General features: G+C 37.7%; 1 protein-coding gene across 3 annotated transcripts in view; it reads left to right on the top strand.

Annotated features, from left to right (window-relative positions):
- Nucleotides 1-18,706, top strand: part of nlgn2b (neuroligin 2b) — a 128,121-nt gene that overhangs the window by 37,028 nt on the left and 72,387 nt on the right. For all 3 annotated transcript variants that reach the window (XM_024265912.2, XM_024265913.2, XM_024265911.2), the window contains exon 2: nucleotides 14,354-15,097. In XM_024265912.2, coding sequence (XP_024121680.1) covers nucleotides 14,611-15,097 — 487 coding nt within the window. In that variant the 5' untranslated portion in view covers nucleotides 14,354-14,610. The remainder of the gene's footprint in view (nucleotides 1-14,353; nucleotides 15,098-18,706) is intronic.

Genomic DNA, 18,706 nt, shown 5'->3' with positions numbered 1-18,706 from the left:
GTCTCTATGTCACAATTTGAAAGACCCACTCCAATGAAAATAGTGTTTTTTGTGTTCTGAACGTGTTCTTATGGCATTTTTCTAATGATGGAGAACATGTATCAAGAAAAAAGATAACATTTCTCTGATGCATCCCACTGTAGACCAATAGATCCATGTAGGTCTCTGTTTTCCTCATCTGAGCTGGTATTTGGATCCAAACTGTACAGCTGGATATCTCTGATATTGATTGCCATTTTTGTTCCACTATATTAGGGGTGTGAGGGGCTGTAAGCTGTTGCGGGAGAGCATGTAAACAGAGACCTCTCAGTTAAGGATGATGGGAAAGGGGGCGGGATTGCTCTGCCCTGCCCACAACTCAAAGGTGAATTTCTAATGAACTCCTACTCCTCTGCAGAAACTATGTCCTAGAAAACAATGCAGGTTGTTTGATTAAGGCTAAAAACAGTGTAATTATAAAAAAAAACAAAAAAAACACTGGAAGCGTTTTTAAAATACATCAAAAGATGATTGGAGTGAGACTTTAGATCCATTTTTTTTTATCTTTTCTAACCTGTAATGAGCAAGGTTATGTGAATCATGCCAACATTTCGAGTGGCTCCAGAAATATTTTGACTGTTGAATGTTTAATACTTTGTTATAAACAGTTGCAGCCCAACAAGATCAAAACAACAGCGAATGTAATAAAGGTCATGCCAGAACAAATAAAGCTTTAGAAAACACCCCGAAGAGCAATATATGCTAAACGATTTGCATGTTAGCCCCTCTGTGCTCTTGTCAGTCTTTGTTACCATGGCATCATTCTTTCTTGCGATGTAAAGGCGGGTTGCGGGGTGTAGTGGTTAGCACTGTTGTTTCAATGAGAAGTTCAAATCTCTGAATTTGCTTGGTTTTCTACGGGCACTCACTTCATCCAAAAATATGTTTCATTGGTAAATTATTGACTGTAAAATTGCCCCGTAGCTGTGTTTATCTGTGTTTCCACATGATTGTCCAGGGTGTAACCTGCCTTAGCCATGAAGAAACTTGGTAACAAAGCTGGTATAAGGAACAAATATATGGATTTAAAAGATGCCCTCTCAGTGTCTCCTCCAAATGAAATGGGAAAGATCTGCCTGTCAGTCGAATGTGGTTGTCACAGACGGTAGCGAATCACTTAGACGTAAACGTTGCCAAAGAAATGTTCATAACACCCACGATCAGGACACACATTGAAAGCACATGTCTAGTAAGTCCTGAAACATGTGGGGCTTCAAGGGACAGCTGCAGCATGTGTGCGCCTCTAACCATTTCGCTAGTAGAATTGGGAAGGTGTAGGCTGCCCCCCCCCCAACTGTGTACATCACCCACAGACATCTGAGCACAAGCTAAAACAGCTAACATCTCACTTAGATCATCCCTAATTAGTCTGTCACCAGACGCTGCACTCGACTTGGTGTCGTTATGACACATTCTCCAGCTCACAATCACAAAAAAGCACCAAGAAAATAGCTAAATAAGAAGTAGCAGCCCCCTAAAGGCACCAGTGTTCACCCATAGCCTATTTTAAGGGAGTCTGCCAGCAGCTGTCAAGATGTCTCTCTCTGCGTGTTGGTGTGGGGAGGTGTGAGATAAAGGGGTTTCCGTGTAATCCACAGGTTTTAAACAGAAATACAACGACAACAACGACACTGACCAACAGCAACATATTGATTTTCTGGTCCAGCAGTGACAGAAGGCCTTTTGTCTAACATCTCTTATCTGCTCCTGGTTCCTGCTCCTCTCTGAACCCTGCGGTGCTTTAATAACTTGCATTGATGCTTCATTAGGACACCTTTAATTAATTTCTGCTGGACTACCGGTGAACTCTTTTTTTCTCTCTCTCTCTTTTTCGTCTTCACATGCTTTTTCATGCCGTGAGTCCAAGCTTAAGTGTAGCTGGGAAAAAAAAAATGCTTAATTTGTTTTGACCTGATATTTAAATGGAGCATGGCCTCTGGTGCCCACTCAGAAGCTGTCCAAAATCTTTTTCCTTTCGAATGACACATGCACTGCAATTTGTCAAGTTAATTGCAATTATAATAAGCTTAAAGTACTATTACCCTCTGGATATTTTCTCTATTTTACAGCGATGGGGGGAGTGTACTAGCAGCCATGCCATCTGATTATACCGCCTTTAGAGACAGGAGAACCAATCAAATAACTAGTATGTCTATATGTTGCACTTTATGAAAAAATGTGTTGCCTCCCAAATAATGACAAAAATGCAATGAAATGAACCCTTTAAACAAACATGAAATACTTTTGATTCATCAACATTTGAAGCTGCAATGTCATAAAACAGGAATCATCTCAGACTCATTTCCTAAACATGACAAGGACCTAGCTAGCTAACTCAAATATCAACATCTCATGTAGCTAAAACCACCAAAAACACTTTGTGCTAGCTAGGTAGCTAAAGGAATATAAAAATTTCACCATGTAGTTAGCTAAAAACACCAAAAACAGTTTTTGCTATCAAGCTAAAGGGAATATCAACATTTCACTATATGTAGCTTGCTAACCCCCCCCCCCAAAAAATTTGCTAGATAGCTAAAAGGAATATCAACATTTCACTATGTAGCTAGCTAAAAATGCCCAAAACTCTTTGTGCTAGTGAGCTAAAAAGAATATCAACATGTTAATATGTAGCTAAAAACCCCGGAAACACTTTTTGCTAGCTAGCTAGCTGGTGTTTTTAACATGTTTTATGACAAAAATATAACTTAAAATTGTATTTCTGGGTATTTCTTTATTCAATTCATTGTGAATCAGGAGCAGATGAAAAACTGCAGTTTGAAACAGCTTATTTGTGATTTGGAAATTCCGCTGGGCAGGCCAGAAGCTCCCTCAGCTCTCAACAACGGGAAGGGAAAAGGGTTGCGGGGTTCCTCTGCACCATTGGTCCTGCCTAAAACTCAGGTGAATTTGTAATGAACTCCTGCTGCTCTTCAAAAACGATGTCCCAGAAAATTACATGTTTTTTTGGGGGCTAAAAACAGCATGATCATAATGTGAAGACGACTTTACAATAGATCAAAAGATGGTCATAGTGGGACTGTAAAGGGTCTCATTTTCTCTGGAAGTGCTGGCTTACATGCTTAAACTCTGTCCACTTTTGACCAAGAGAAAAAGCCTCAGTTGGTTGAATAGGTGGCTGGATGAAAAGGTAGAGATCCTCTTGGCAGAAGTGAAGATCAGCATGGTTGTAAAGTTTTCCTTTGGCCTGAGGCGAGACACTACAGCAAACAAGCAGCTTCCAAAAAGCTTCGTTCTTCTCCGTTAGCATGCATTAAGTGATCTCTTTTCATTTTATGGTGACCTCATTAGTTGTAAAGGACAGTGGGGATGGTGAATATGCATTTCAAACGCAGAGGAAATTATGCGGTATCTTTTTAAAAAACCTTGCCAAGAGCATAACCAGGGGTCATGAAGATCAATGAAAATGTCCTCTGGGGAACAATGAATGAACCTGTTTCAAAAGATCACGGCTGTCAGATTCCAGCTGGAAAAAGAAAAAAGAAGAAAAAAAAAATGAAGCCAGTGCAGTTTATATTTTTTTTGCATGATGATGAAAATGACTTGAAAAAGATTGATCATAGTTTGTTTTTTCTCGAGAGAAATACTGTATTTTCTGGACTATAAGGCCCACTTAAGAGCCATATTATTATTATTGTTATTTTATATATATATGTAAAAAGACAGTGCTCCTTATAATCCAGAGCACCTTTAATTTGGATTCATTGTGGTTGTGCTTATGATTTACACTGCACTCGGTCAAAATATCAATCTGTTTTTTTCTACAAGTTCCAAACAAGGTTGGATGATATTGATATGCTATGTCAGACTTTGTTTTTTAATTTACATGTTATCAAAAAGATTGGGAGTTAGCATAGTCACATTAATGTTTGCTTTAGGAGTGTCAGTCAGTTTTATTTTTTTGCAAACAAGGTTGGGCGTTGCAGATACTAATCCAGCAAATGCTTCTGATATTGCTAACATGTATCACGTCACAAACATCTTCCAGGCTTTGTCCAAATTCCCTCCTTCTCCCTAACTACGCCGGACTATCCAGTGCACTTGATTTTAAAACCAATTTGAAAACCATGCTCACTACTTATTTTTTTTTTTTTTGAATATTTTTTATGAAGTCTATTATCCACTGTATTCTGATGATAAAAAAGTTGTTGATTTATTAAAGAATTACATTTTAACATTTTTTTTTATTGTTCAAACACTATTGTGTTCACCAATTTAGTGAGCATTGACTAGTTTTTCGTAGAGAATTCTGGGAAATTTCTAGGGCACTCGGTTTTGGCTCTTGATTTTTCAAAGCTAAATCAGGGCAGACAGGCAAAGGTCAATCACAAGCATGGGATCCTCCTGGAAGAGACTGGGGCGTTCAGGGTTTAGGCGATTCGGACTGCACTACATATTGCGAATGCAGTATACAGTGAGTAATGAAGGAATTCTGACATAGCCCACAAGCTCTAAAATAAATGTGTGTGACTGATGGATTTATCTCTGACTAAAGCAGCTCATAGTTCGGTGCATCTTATATATAACATAATTTGAAAAACAGACGATACATTCACCATAATACTGAAAATAGTCAGTTTGAAACCTTTGAAATTAAAGATTTTGTCTTTTGTGTATTTTTCTTTGTTCATTACTGGTGTTGTGTTGTAACTACGATAACAAAGGGTCAACTTTGTATCTAAAAGATAAATTGAGAGACAAGCACATATACATCAGGCACTATAAACAGCTGTAACAAGTTGGACATAAAATTTAGATCCAGATTGTTGCTCCTTTTAAAACAATATTTTTCTATTTACGTTTAATTGTAAAGTAAGAGCATTCAGTTAATTTTATTTTGCACAGTTTATCTTTAAGTTCCTCACCATTTTGTATGGAGATTCTCTTTAACACACGTCTGTTTCTCCTGTTAAAAGGGCTGCATTGGACAGCTAATTAGGCTTTTACAGCAGAACGCTTTAAAGCACTGAGGGCTGATCTGATATCATGGTCACCCTTAGGACTCCCTCTTGTTTTCTTCAAGTTTACAGAAAAGGAAATGTAAGGGTTTGCATAAAATGAAAGTAGAAGCTTTCCTTTCAAAAACAGAAGCAACAGGGCTACATGTGCTGAGAATAACATGAAGTCAGCGTTGTTCCAGGCAAATTTTACTCGCACAACAGGGGGTCATTGAGTATTAACCCCTTTTGTATCTTATGGTAAACTTTATTTCTATTGATTATGTTTGCAACTTTTTTTCTCTGTTGGAATAGTAATCATTGTTGTTTAGGCGTTGATTTTGTTCCAGAGATTATGAGTAGAGTCATGTGTTGTTAAATGAAATAAGAAAGGCTTGTCCATCATCTCACCTAGTTTTCAGAATCTTCAAAGTCCTGGTGTCCTAAACTCTTGTCTAATAATATTGGTAATTTATTTTCTAACAATAAAAAACTATGTGAAAAGGATAATATTTCATTGTTAATCCACGTTAAAAACAATTTAAATAGTCTTGTTGTTTAATTCCTCCAACTTGTGATCAGTGAGATTTGGTACTAAGTGTGTGGCTAATAGTGTGAGTCAGAGCAGTATGTTTTATCTATTCATTTTAAAAATCTATACAATAAGAAAAGTTATGTACATGCACTGCATATTACATTAATGCTATGTCTAAAAGCCAATTTAAACTACGGTAACAAATACCACCACGCGGTGACCTAAATACAAGCTTTCAAATAAATGATGCAGGTGGCCGTGCGGCGGTATTTGTCATGGGAGGTAGCAGTCATGTTTTTACATGCTACCCAATGGCAGGGGTTTAAGAAAAAGTTCAAAATTTTTCGACAAAAGGACAATTTTATTCTAAAAGTTGACTTCAGACAGTGGCCATACGGGCACATTTGTTGTCAGTGCTGCTTTTTATATACCCCAGCCTGACTGCTGTCACCAACCATTTTCCAAAAATCAGGCGGTGGCACGAAATCTTGAGGATTTTACAGTTGCCTCCACATCACGATTTATGCGGTGGCAGTTGTATTTGTGACTGTCACCTTTGACATTTGTTGTTTAGGAGGAATCCCTTTACATCCTGTTTGCAGCTTGTCTGAAAATGAAAGTAAGACGCAGTTCACCAGTTTACCACTAGGTGGCTTATTAAACAGAGTTAGTTCCCAGTGGCTGTATATAGGAACTGGACCATGACCTATCCCCCTTCATGTTCCAAACAGAAAGAACTCTACGGAAAGAAAATTTGTGCGTGCGGAATTCTTGATTTGTGTGCAGCTTCGTATTTATGTGTAATTGCTGCGTTTAAATTCTGCTGGGTCATCAGTTTTCTTTTCAGCTGCTTTGAACTTGTGAATTATGACTAATGTTTGGTGAAAACAGTTTCCCATTCCCTTAAACACCCAGCATTCTAGTAGCATTTAAATGCTTCACTTACACACGAATATCGGAGACGTGAAAAAAGTCTCACATCAGATTTGTGCGGAACTGCGGTTTTGTGTGTGCGTAACAAGCGATGTGTGCGGAATTGTTTATTTTTTGTTGTTTTAATTGTGCATGTGTAAATTGCATATATTTTTTTAATTTTGTATTTTTTGTATTTATGCACAAAGTGTATTTGTATAAGTTACAAATCCAGAATATGCTCACAAATCCAAGGTTACACACAAATCAAGAATTACGCACCAAAATTGAGGTGAGTCTATTTTCTCTCCATAGAACCTGCCAGTTCCAAAAAACTACTATCCCACAGAGATAAATTAACAAGTAAACAGCTATTAGTCATTATATTTGTCAGGATGACCATTTTTCTCTACTATTTTTTAACACATTCTTACAAATCCTTTATAAATCTCTGTAGTGTAAAAGTTTTTAATCTTATTGGCTTATATTAAGATGCTTCAATGAAAGTATGTGGATTAACATCCAACGTTGATTGACAGATTCTCTCCAGCACTCTTTCAAGTGTAACGGGGTGTGGACTTCCAGCAAGCTCACTCCTGATTAGCGACATTAGTTACCATAGAAACAACGACTCAGATTGACTCGGACTGCTTACTGACGTTGTCTGGCTCCAACATGGCATTGCCTGCATAGTGATAGAATAGTAACTGAATTGACTTTATTCTGTAGGAGCTGGAAGTAAGTCATTTGCTATGGGTGACATCACACTATCCAATTCCGCATACAGTCAGTGGTTATGATGTCAAACAAAAACATAAAAATGTTAAACAAAATGAATATTTACTTTAACCCTATGCTGATTTTCTTATTTGAAGTTGTGATGTTGAATGATCTTTTGGTTTGAATCCTGAGCTTAGATCAGTTTTACTGTGTGTGTTTTAGAAACTGTAGGGTTTGTACCTTCGCTTGCACGGTTTTGGAAAATACAGAGTTTGGCACTGTTATATCCAGTCACGATGGCAACAACTGAATCTGACTAGCATGTTTTATAAACCTTTTAAACTTCTGATTGTTATTTATATTTTATCCCTGGCTTTGATTTCTCAGATGCATCCTTTGTTTGGTACAATTTCCAAAAGGGGGGCGGTTGGACCTTTTTACTGGTATTTTTTTAAATAAATTGATTCCATTGTCATATAATAATTTGTAGAATTTAAATCTGCATCCATTTCCTCTTTTTAGCCCACATAAACTGTGCAGAGAAGCATTGGCTGGATGGTGTACAGCGATGTGTTTGAAGCGAAAGGAAGAAGGAAAACAATTTGGCTGAGCTCACATTTGCAGCCTGACAAGTGGAAGTCTCCAGCTTCTCACTTCATCAACAGGGGGACTTATTCATCTTTCATGATTCATTAAAGGTTCTTGAGAACACATTGAGCCTAATAATCATCAGTTTATATCAAACACTATAAATCATTCTCCCTATACCTGCTGAAAGAAGCATTCCTTTGCCCTCTTCATTGGTGGCAGAGTTATATCGCCGATTTAATGAGCAACTTTTCAAAAATGATGCTGTAATATTAAAATATACCGCACCTATGCAATCTCAAAAGATCAATTTGCTAATAAAATCTAAATTTGCACTTTGAAGATATTTATTATACTTAATTTTTCTGATCCAAGCAGCCCTTTAGGCTCTGAATGTGTAATGTTCATGTTTTATTTTGAGGTTCTGACCTAATTTAGACTTAAAAACACTGGTGATCGATTGCTAACGAAGGCTAAACTGACTGTTATGGTAAAAAAGATAATAAACTAAACCGTGTTTTGGTAAAATTATTGACAGGAATCCAAAATTAACTAGAAATATTTACAATTTTATTTCAAAAATTGCCATAAGGCTCACGACCAGTTTTGCAAATGAGTTCGATTTACTTTCAGATTTCCATTCCAAAACTGAATTTGCTGATGATAGCAAAAGCTTTTGCACAAATAGACTTTAAATGAAACTAAAGCTGCATTAACCTTTAGTCAGAACTTCTTTTTTTTTTTGGTTTTCCAAAGTCCAAACCAACAGAAAACCTGTCCTGGCAGCTGAAACACTGCACATAATCCCAACAGACTACAATGAGACCAATCCCACCAAGCATTTTCCTCAAAGCATTCAGTGAAAATTTTCATAAACCACTCTGACCATATCAATTTAAACATAACCATAAAAATGCTCCAGTGGCAAAGAAGCATTACCTTCTCCAACAGCCTCAGCTGACAGGGCGGTGCATTATATAAGACGCAGCAGAAAACGGCTCCCATCAGCCCCGTGATTTGTGTGTCCGTTTATCCCATTTTCTGTGCAGAGGTGCATGTTCAGCCCCATTTCCACTCATGGATGGTGGATGCAAACAGATGTTAGGAATATCAAGGTACTACCGCTTCCAAGTTACATGCTGAGAGTTGAGACTCACTTGCTCTAACAATGGAGGCTCCACTCACATGCAGCATTTGGCGCCTGATTGCATTTTCTGCATTTGCGTGTCGTGCACATGCATGTTTGTGCACGCAAGGTGTCAATGGCTGCATGAGTAGTCTGACAGGCTACAAACATTTGACCTGCCTTTGCGATACTGCCTAGAAAGGACACATCTCTGTTAGCAGCTCTGCCTCTACTGTGCATACTAAAGGTGCTCTGACCTTGGGCTCGTGCCATATGTTCCTTCACATTTACCACAAGAATACAAACACAGATGTCTCCAACAGAGACGTCTTCACAAATGAAGCTAAAACATTGCAATGGGCATTTATATCTAAATGCATTTTATATTGTGCACAAAATAAAGAACATTCCTGAAAATGTTGATGCAAAAAGATGAACACAAAGTCCTGCATATGTCTCAGAATTCAACTCAATAAAGCTTTAATTGTGTTTATTTAGCTCCACTGTTTGCATTCTTTCGACTAACTGTTCAACCATTGATGCAATCAACCATTAACAATTGCAGCAGATTGTAAAGCAGACAAAAGCAGCCATGCCCTGATATGCAACACTTTAGTGAATTAACGTAAATCTGCAGATTCTGTCAGGAAAAGTGGATTTGCATCGTTTTAAAAGCCAAATCGGCACGTATCAAATCGATTTTGTATATCAGCGCAAAGCCGATATGAGAAGCCACTTTTCTTTGCATCAGGATCAGCTGATTTTTGTTGATCATGTAAACAGTCAAACAGTTACGATATGACAAAGGGCGTGTCTTATTTATGTGTCGCCGATGACAGCTCCGATGTTAAAGGACTAAAAAGTACAAAGTCTCAAGTCCTGCATTTAGTATTTGCTAAAAGGATTGAAATTGCATAGATTTATCTTAAAAAGTAGATCTTGATTTCAGTTTTTATGTTAAAACCTACATAAGGACACACAATCCTGTGTTTAATTGCTGATTCATGCAAAAACTTAATTTTAAGAAAGTAAAAAGACCCATGTTTCAAAAAAATATGTCTTATCTTTTGTCTTACAATAGCATAGCAAAATAATCTTAGATTAAGACACGTGCCAAAGTCAAGGCCCGGGGGCCGGATCCGGCCCTCTAGGTAATTCTATCCGGCCCTCCAGATAATTTTATTTTATTTTAGTTAATGGCCTGTTGTTATCTTGTGCTTAATTATAACTTGTATATTTTGACCAAATATATAATTACAGAGAGTAAAATATTGAAAGTTGTTTAATGTTTAAGTTTATTTAGTTCTGTCTTTATGAATGTTAAAAAATAGTGTTTTTAAAGTTTCAAAAACGTTGTTTTAGTGTGTTCAGTAAATGTTTATCCTGTTCATCCCACAACCTAAGGTGTGTTTCGGTTTTTGGCCACCTGTGCGATTAAGTCTGACACCCCTACTTTAGGAAAAGTGACTTGTGGTTGGACAATTTGTTTTTACCTTATTGGTAGATTTTTTTTTTTGCTTACTTAAAAACGATCAAATTTCTGAATCCTTGACTTATTTACAGGTGTTGGTGGGGAGGTGTTTTTACAGTGTGTACAGAAGCAAAAGAGAAGAAAGAGCAGATGAACAAAAGCAAGCACATTCTTACTGACATAACTTGGAATTTAAATGTTGCCGATTGCTAGGCAACTTTAGTCCTATACAACCAGCAATATCATATTTGATGTACTAATTTCTGAGACCCCATCTCATTAAAATAATCAAAACATTCCTCAAAAATCCACTGTATATGACTTGATCCATGTTTTCTGTAGTTCATCATCATTCCACTAGGGGCATTAGAGGGCTTTTTCTGCTCATTTCAAAATGGCTGCTTCCATGAAATTTCTGAAACACTTTTGGCGGGAAAAGTTTAGCTAATTTTCAACACCTAATGGTGAGAATAACTCATCTGTTGCTGGGCTTTGTTTTTCTAAATGACTACTTGCTGTATTGAAATAATGTAAAAACTGTTGATAATTAATTCTTAATAATACAGTTATGTTAAAAATGTGTGGATCAAACGTGAGACAGTGGGTAAATGAGGTGTTTTTTCCTGACACTCATATCAATATGTTTGGATTTTAAAAATATTACCGGATTTTCATAAAAATATTAAATTACAAAAAATATGGATTTCATCAAAGTTTTTAAAAAACATCTCTATTAAAAAACAAACAAACAGACTTTTCTGTCAACTATCTGATGTCAAGGGCAGGGATAATGTTCACATTATCCAAAAACCAAAACAGTAACTTGCATTGTCTAAAATTAACTTCTTGTTGAAGGCTTGTAGACATGTGCACGTTACCAACACATGTACAAACATGCTAACTCTGACCATGTCTGTGTTCTCACACATCTCCCTTTCACCACAAAATTCTTATTTGTGCCACGGATTCCAAAAAGCCCACCCGAATCTTCTAAAACCTCTGTATTGGTGCAGCATTTCTTTAGCCAGCTGTCTGTAAATGAAGTGGTAGTGCAGCGTTAGGGATGTTGAAGGAATGAGGTGGCATGCAGCCTACAGTTAGCGACACATAAAGCCGTTATCACACCTAAACGGCTCCGACTCCCAAAGCTATCGTGAGATAAGCTCAGCCCATTCATCTGTAATGGTGTGAAGGCAACTGAACTGATCAGAGGGAGAAAGCTAACCGACACTGAGGAACCGAGGCGGGAAGAGCCGATGCAATGTTCTGACCACAGGAAATCATTCGGAATGGTGGAGATCGTTTACACCACTGGGATTGTTGGACAGGCTAAGTCGGGTAATTATACAGCAGATGAATAATTATGAGAGGTCATCTTATTCGTTTTAAATTCTTGTAATTTTTAAAGTTCAATTTGAGATTTATAGATAAATACTTTAAAATATCAATAAAATATTTTCCCAAAAGTAATTTTTGTAATTTTTGAAGGTTCTTTTTATGCATAAATAAACTATTTTTTGGGGGGGGGGAAGTTAACTAAGTAACTGAGTTGAGCTAAGAGGCAGACTGTAGCCTGTGTTATGGAGCCATTTGTTTTTGGGGCATTTTTATTCTTTTTTTTTTTTATTCTATTCTTATAGTACAATGATTTACACGTAGAATCAACCTTTTCTTAGCTTTGGTAGGGGTTTGAATTTATCTTATTCTAACTACTATACAGTATTCCCTTGTTTATTGCAGTATTTGTGTTCTAAAAAGACACGATAAACAAAATCTGCAAAGTAGTCATCTTTATTTTTGTAATTATTAGTGATTTTTTACAATTGTAAAAACCCTTACCGCACATTTTATACACATTTCTCAGACAGAAATGAACATTTTCATTTTTTTCTATTATTTAAACTCTCTTAAAGTTCAAACTTTTGCAGAGAAATTAGTATTGTAGAATAAAAACGAAGATCTGCTCACGCTCGAAGAGTCACGTAAGAGGACCACGATGATGTCAGCCATTGTGTCGAAACGGAAACGGCCAAAAATTATTAGCCGGAAGTGGAATTTCCACAGAATTCAGAGTTGTAGCCACTTTAGAAAAACTTTGGATTTTGAATAAAAGGTTAAGTGTCCAGGATTAGCTAAAATGTGTCAAAAGGCTTTATTTATTTCAAAAAAGATATTAACAAAAGTGATCACATTTGTAAAACTGTTAAGACTTTTACATTGAAGCGTTTGACCACAGTTAGCTTCAAACTTTTATGGGATCAACGGGAATCATCCTATTCTGTCGTGGAGAAAAAGGTGCTTTGTGCTGGAATGTAAAAATGTATATAAGTAGTTTGTTGCAAATCAGTTAAAGTGTTACTTATCAGCGCTAAACCGCTTTTCTCTGCAGATCAGCTAATTCACCTCGATCGTGTGGAGCTACAGTATGTCAAAGAGCATTGTAGGTTTTGATAGATACCCCTCCAGTGCTAAAGGCTCAAAGCTTAAAACACAGATATTTTAGTCTTTTTCAACCAAAAACAAGAGTATTTTTCGACCGAATGATTTTCCGGTTCTGGACTTCCTTCCGGCTAATGATTTTCAGTCGCCGTCTTGTCTGCAACCAGGTCCCCCTCTGCTCATGTGGCAAACTGAACACATTCTGTACAGGAGACACCACACCGCACGGAGGAGATTGATCGACAAGGTCAACAGCCAAGGATGCAGAAAATGAATATATAAAGAAAGAGCAAATTTGGAACTTTTTTTTTTGCGTTGGTGTAACGTTTGGTGCTCTCTCCCATTGTACATTAAAGGATCGCTTGATTGAATTGTGAAGTTTGCTGTTGGTTCTGAAGAAAATATTGTACTAGAGCCTTGTTTCCACTGAGCAGTCCAGTCATTGCCTAATTGAAGTGCAACGACTAGAAAAGCAACAACAATGGAGGTCGTCCATATTCTTGCTCTACTTCTGCTACATCGAGTTTAACAGGAATTTAATGTTTGAAAAAAGAATTCCGCCGTAAAGAGGAAAACAGAATTGCTAGCTTAGCTCTATACTGGTGCTTACTAGTCTCGTCGTCACTTTCTGCCAGTCAAAGGGTGGCTGCAGCGGCTCCACCCTTACCATTCTGTTCCACTTTTCTATGGACCTACAACAGATGTTAGCCTCAAGAGGTACAGGTTGGAACTGTTTAATGGGTCTATTTAACAATCCAGACCGTATCGTACTGGACCGTTCAGTGAAAACGAGGCTTTAGACGACTGTTTACACCATGCGTGGCCTGACATTGATAATGTTCCCCTCTAGTGAAACTTTTCATACGAATAAAACAGACAAACTGTTTTCCTGACAGCAGAGGAGTTCACACAAATAAACACAAACAAGTTCTTAAAATGGTAGAATTTTTTATTTGATGGTATGAAAGAAATTAGTTTAAGAGTAAAATCACCTTTTATTTAAATAATTACAAAAAAACTTTAATTCTTCCATAATTACACTAATCTATGTTTGCATTATTTTGTTTCTATGGGTTTCTATTTGTTGTGCAATTTATGGCCTTGCATTTCTCTTTTGTGTTCCATACCACGGGACCTTCATTGAATTGTTTCATTGTCCTTTGATTGGAACAGGAATTGCAGTATTTTTGTGTGGCATTTGTGAGTCAGAGAAGGGCACTTGCAGTGTTGCTCTTAGTTGAAAACAACAAGGGTTCTTCAGGTCACTTTGATGAATCTCGGCTACCAAATTGAATTTCCAAAGAAAAACTCCACCAAAAATGTATCGTCGCAACAAGGATGAAGAAACAAAGGATGATTTGGTTCCTCATGTGAATAAAAACGGAATCTTAAAGCTTCTGCTCAGATTTGTGTAAAGTGCACCATTCAAATCCATACCCTCTTTGCTTCAAAGACTTCATTTTGGCTAAAATCGATGTACCTGTTGTGCCGCTTAAGTACACTGACACAGCTTAAAGCGTTTATTCACAGACGTGCGCTGAAACCTGCAACTTGTCTGTGTCTTTCAGGTTTAATTGGCGTCCAGACTGCTGCGCTGGACCCGATGGGAATTTCAATGGAGAGAGCCGACGAGACCACAGAGGCTACTTGAGAATGCTACCTGTCCCTCCGGCTCACCATGTCATCCTAGAAACCCTATTAACTGCTCCCCTTCCACCGTCCCTCTTCTCGCCTCTGTCATTTCCTGTAACCCCCTTAAGTTAGATCCCACTCTTGTCCTCGCTTACGTCCCTGCAGTTTGAGCGTGCCAGCCTTTGCTTTGGACATGTTTCTTTTGTTTTATGGCACCGGCCACCAAGGCTGCGGTGGGAGGCGGCCTAACACGTCTCGGCAGGTTGCTAAACCCTGTCTACTGTGGCTCCTGGGGCTGGTGCTGCACCTGACGCTGTCGTCCTCTCAGCGAATCGACCTGAAGTACCCCATCGTGTCCACCGTTTATGGAAAAGTCCGCGGCATCCGCAAGGAACTCAACAATGAGATCTTGGGCCCGGTAGAACAGTTCCTAGGTGTGCCGTACGCCACCGCTCCGGTCGGCGAGCGGCGTTTCCAGCCTCCCGAAGCGCCGGGCTCCTGGCAGGAGATCCGCAACGCCACCCAGTTCGCGCCCGTGTGCCCCCAGAACGTGCACGGCGTGCTGCCGGAAATCATGCTCCCCGTGTGGTTCACTGACAACTTGGATGCAGCAGCCACCTATGTTCAGAACCAGAGCGAGGACTGCCTTTACCTCAACATTTATGTACCGACAGAAGATGGTAAGTCTGCACTTTACCAGAGAGCTGTATCAACAGAGGCGGGACTTTAGGAGTCTGGACTTCTTTGCATTTAAAATGGTGTCAGAGTGAATTCCAGGTTGTCACTGAATATTTTGAAGATCATTTTGCATCTCTTTTGTTGAGCAGGAAAAAAAAACATTCACAATGCGACAGCTGGCGCTTTCAGCCTTCAATATTTCTACTCCCACAAATTGGGTCATTTGGATTTTTTTTAACTTTCTGATGCTTGAATAATCTAAAAGATTTTGTTTGCAATCCCTTTTTGACAAGATATTGAGCCAAATCATTATATATAGTCAACAAATCCACTCCGAACACACTTTATTTTGGTTAAAGTTTCATTAAAGGAACATTATGTAACCCTGACAGGCAGAATTCAAATCCTAAACTGCCTCTTCTCCTCCGTAGACTCCAAGCACATAAGGTCACAGATGTTAAACCACACTGTTCTCGTTAGAATAGTCAGACAAAGTTTTGTCACAAACTGATGGTTTCTTTTCAGTGAACCAACTGTGGAGAATGCTGCTGCAGCACTCGTGTGTCTTCTAGCTGCAGCAGCAGAAAATGTCATTCACACGGCAAATTAGAAGCTGAGAGGCATGTCACTGACATGGTCAGGAGGAAATTGAACAGCCAGGTGTCAGTCTGAAAATAGCCCATTATGCTCCACAGTGAAATATATATCCCAGTTTAAAAAAATAAAACTTTTTAGGTCAAACTTCTTCTTTAAGCACCTTTGAGTTTAAAGTAGTTACAATAAATGGATCACTTCAAATCAGAACTGGAGGAAAGACTGACTTTACCCTTAAAGCAGTTTGTCAAAATCACATTGTTGTAAAGAATTTATTTGTATAATAGTGCAGAAAATAAGCATTTGGTCAAAAATGAAAGTTCACCTTAATACTTTGTAATGTAATCCTGGTTAACAGTGACGAGGTCAAAGGTTTCTCACAGGTCTTCACCAGGTTTGCACTGCAGCTGCTATTTTGGTCCATTCTTCCATGCAGATCTTCTCAAGAGCTGTGAGTTTTAGGGAGCTGTTGCTAAGCAACACAAGCTTTCAGTTCTCTACACAGATTCTCTATTGCCGTTGTATGGTGTTATTTATTAGTCAAACCTCCACGCAGAAATAAGTAAGACTGGGTATCGATTATTATTTCTAGAAATGATTCAATTCAATTCACAAAAGCCTGGATCAATTCGATTCTGATTTTTTTTTTTATTCTTTCGATTCTTCAGTTCAATTCAATTTTGAATTTACACAATTATCGATATTTGTTGATAAATACATTAATAATTTACTATATGTTTTGAATATATTTATTTTAATCTGATACAGTTCACATACTGTAAAATGTATCAGTGAAATAATGAGATTGTTAATAACATACAGCGTTACAAAGATTATCAAAAGGAGAAATTCTAACAAAAATCTTCAGATCATTAACATTGTAAACATTGTTCTGCTTCTCCTGTAGCGCGTTTCAGTTTGACCACTAGGTGGCGATCGCGCTACAGGATTACACCTTATTCCTGAAAACTGTGTTTTAGAGTTTAGACCACAAATGTTTACCTTAAAAATAGTTCCTTAAAAGAGTTTTGAAAATTCATGTCTGTGAGTTTATAAAGATGTTAATTTAGTCAGCAATGTATGTTTAGGTCGACCGAGCGTTAGCATTAGCCGTCCTATGGGACATGCGATTAAAAGTTAGCATCAAGCTAGCAAACTTTAGCTTTATGTGCTAAACTGATCTATATTTTTATGAATCAATTATTGATCTGTTAAGATTAAATCGATTCAAATCGATTTATCAGTTTTATCAACCCTAGAAATAAGACATCTCTACATACATATAAGCCTTCCTCGCTGATAATTCAGACCCTTGAGAGCGCTTTCTGCTTCTGCATGCACGCTAACAGAAACTCAGTGAGCGTACGCAACATTTTGATGATACGTACCTAGAGATGTCTCATTTCTGCGTGGAGTTCTGACTACAATTGTCCCCAACCCTCAAGCTGCAGACCAGTCTATGAGTCACTTGAAACAGAAACAAATAAACACATGCACTGACTTATTATTTCCATTTAGTTTATTTTCTGTAATTTTTATTTCTATAATTTTTATTTTGGAAAACTGCCAGATTCTGTTCACAACATCCATCTTGGTCATGTGACTTAAAGCTGCAAGGCTAACTGGATTGCTAAGCTAGCACCCCAAAGATAAAAAGCTAGCAAAAACCAAACAATAAAACGTGTTTGGAGAGTTTCTTCTGGGAGAAAAGAGCCAGTGAGGAAACGGAATAAGAGCCTTCGACTTCAAAGAACAATAAAGCTGCTGTTTACAGACAAAACCGAGTCCTCCTCGACATACAGAATTATTGAGACAGTTGAAACGCTCTGGCTAAAATGTGATGACAAACTCTCGACTGTTTCACACACAGATAATGAAGTTGGAGACACGATGGATTCACATTTATATCATTCTGAGAAAATACCAGTTTTACGAAGGTTGCGTCATTTTATTTTGCCTTATTTATCCATCACACCTTAAAAGTCAGATGTAGCTGAAGCTAGCATCTGGTTGTTAGCCTCCACTTTGATATTGAAGGGAAAATCTTCATATACAAAGTTTTACAAACATTTTACCAAGAATGAAGGTTGAACCAAATAAAGTTGCTGATGTGTGGAAACTTGTAAAAATGTGGATTTATTTAAAGACAAAATATGGTTAATCTTATTGCCCTGAAAGATAATCGGAATCTGGATTTAGTGATAAAATGGCATTCTGTAGAGGGAAAAATCATGCAATGTTTCCTTTATGGAATTTTTTTCAAATTAGCAACAACTTCTACAAATCAACAATTTTGTTTCATTGAATCTTCATCATCTGTTGAAAAAAAAATCTACTGATATTTTTAGACTATTTTAAATTAAATTTCTTGTGGTAGCATTTTATTTTGAAAATTAGATTTTCAGAAACTTTGAATATTGTCTAATTTAAACTGGTCCGTGGCTTGGAGAGGGTCGGGGACCCCTGCTCGATTGAGTTCCAGACACTGGCTAGACCACTCCAGCTCCTTAAGATGCTCTTTAAGTAGCCCCTCCTTTGTTGCCATGGCGATGCGTTGAGGATTATTGTCATACTGAAAGTTTCAGCCATGTTTCATCCTCAATCATTTTACTGAAGGATGATTTGGGTCTAAAATCATAGATGAGTCCATTCATTCCTTTAATGTGGATCAGAAAAGTAGCCCCAAATTATGGTGTTTCCACTTCTGTGCTTCACAGTAGACTTCTTGAGATGAAACTCAGCATTCTTTCCCTCCAAAAAAACACAGAAATCCTCTGACACCTGACTGGGACTTTGTAAATAAGGAGTGATTGAAAAGCTTTTTGTGTTTTATTGAATAAAGAATGGTAATTTGTGACTTTTTTCCACTTGTGCAAATGAAAGTGAATGTTAAAGTGGTAAAAAAAAGATTCAAAATAAGGCATGCTTTGATTGTCATAAAACGTAATTGCTTATAATGCATTGAAGCACTTGTAGTTTGCTGTAGGCTGCACATGTCACAGCCTCACAGACAGAAG

Source organism: Oryzias melastigma, linkage group LG14, assembly GCF_002922805.2.
Source record: "Oryzias melastigma strain HK-1 linkage group LG14, ASM292280v2, whole genome shotgun sequence".
Lineage (NCBI taxonomy): Eukaryota > Metazoa > Chordata > Actinopteri > Beloniformes > Adrianichthyidae > Oryzias > Oryzias melastigma.
Note: the sequence above shows the minus strand (reverse complement) of the source record. Positions and strands in the feature narration are given on the sequence as shown.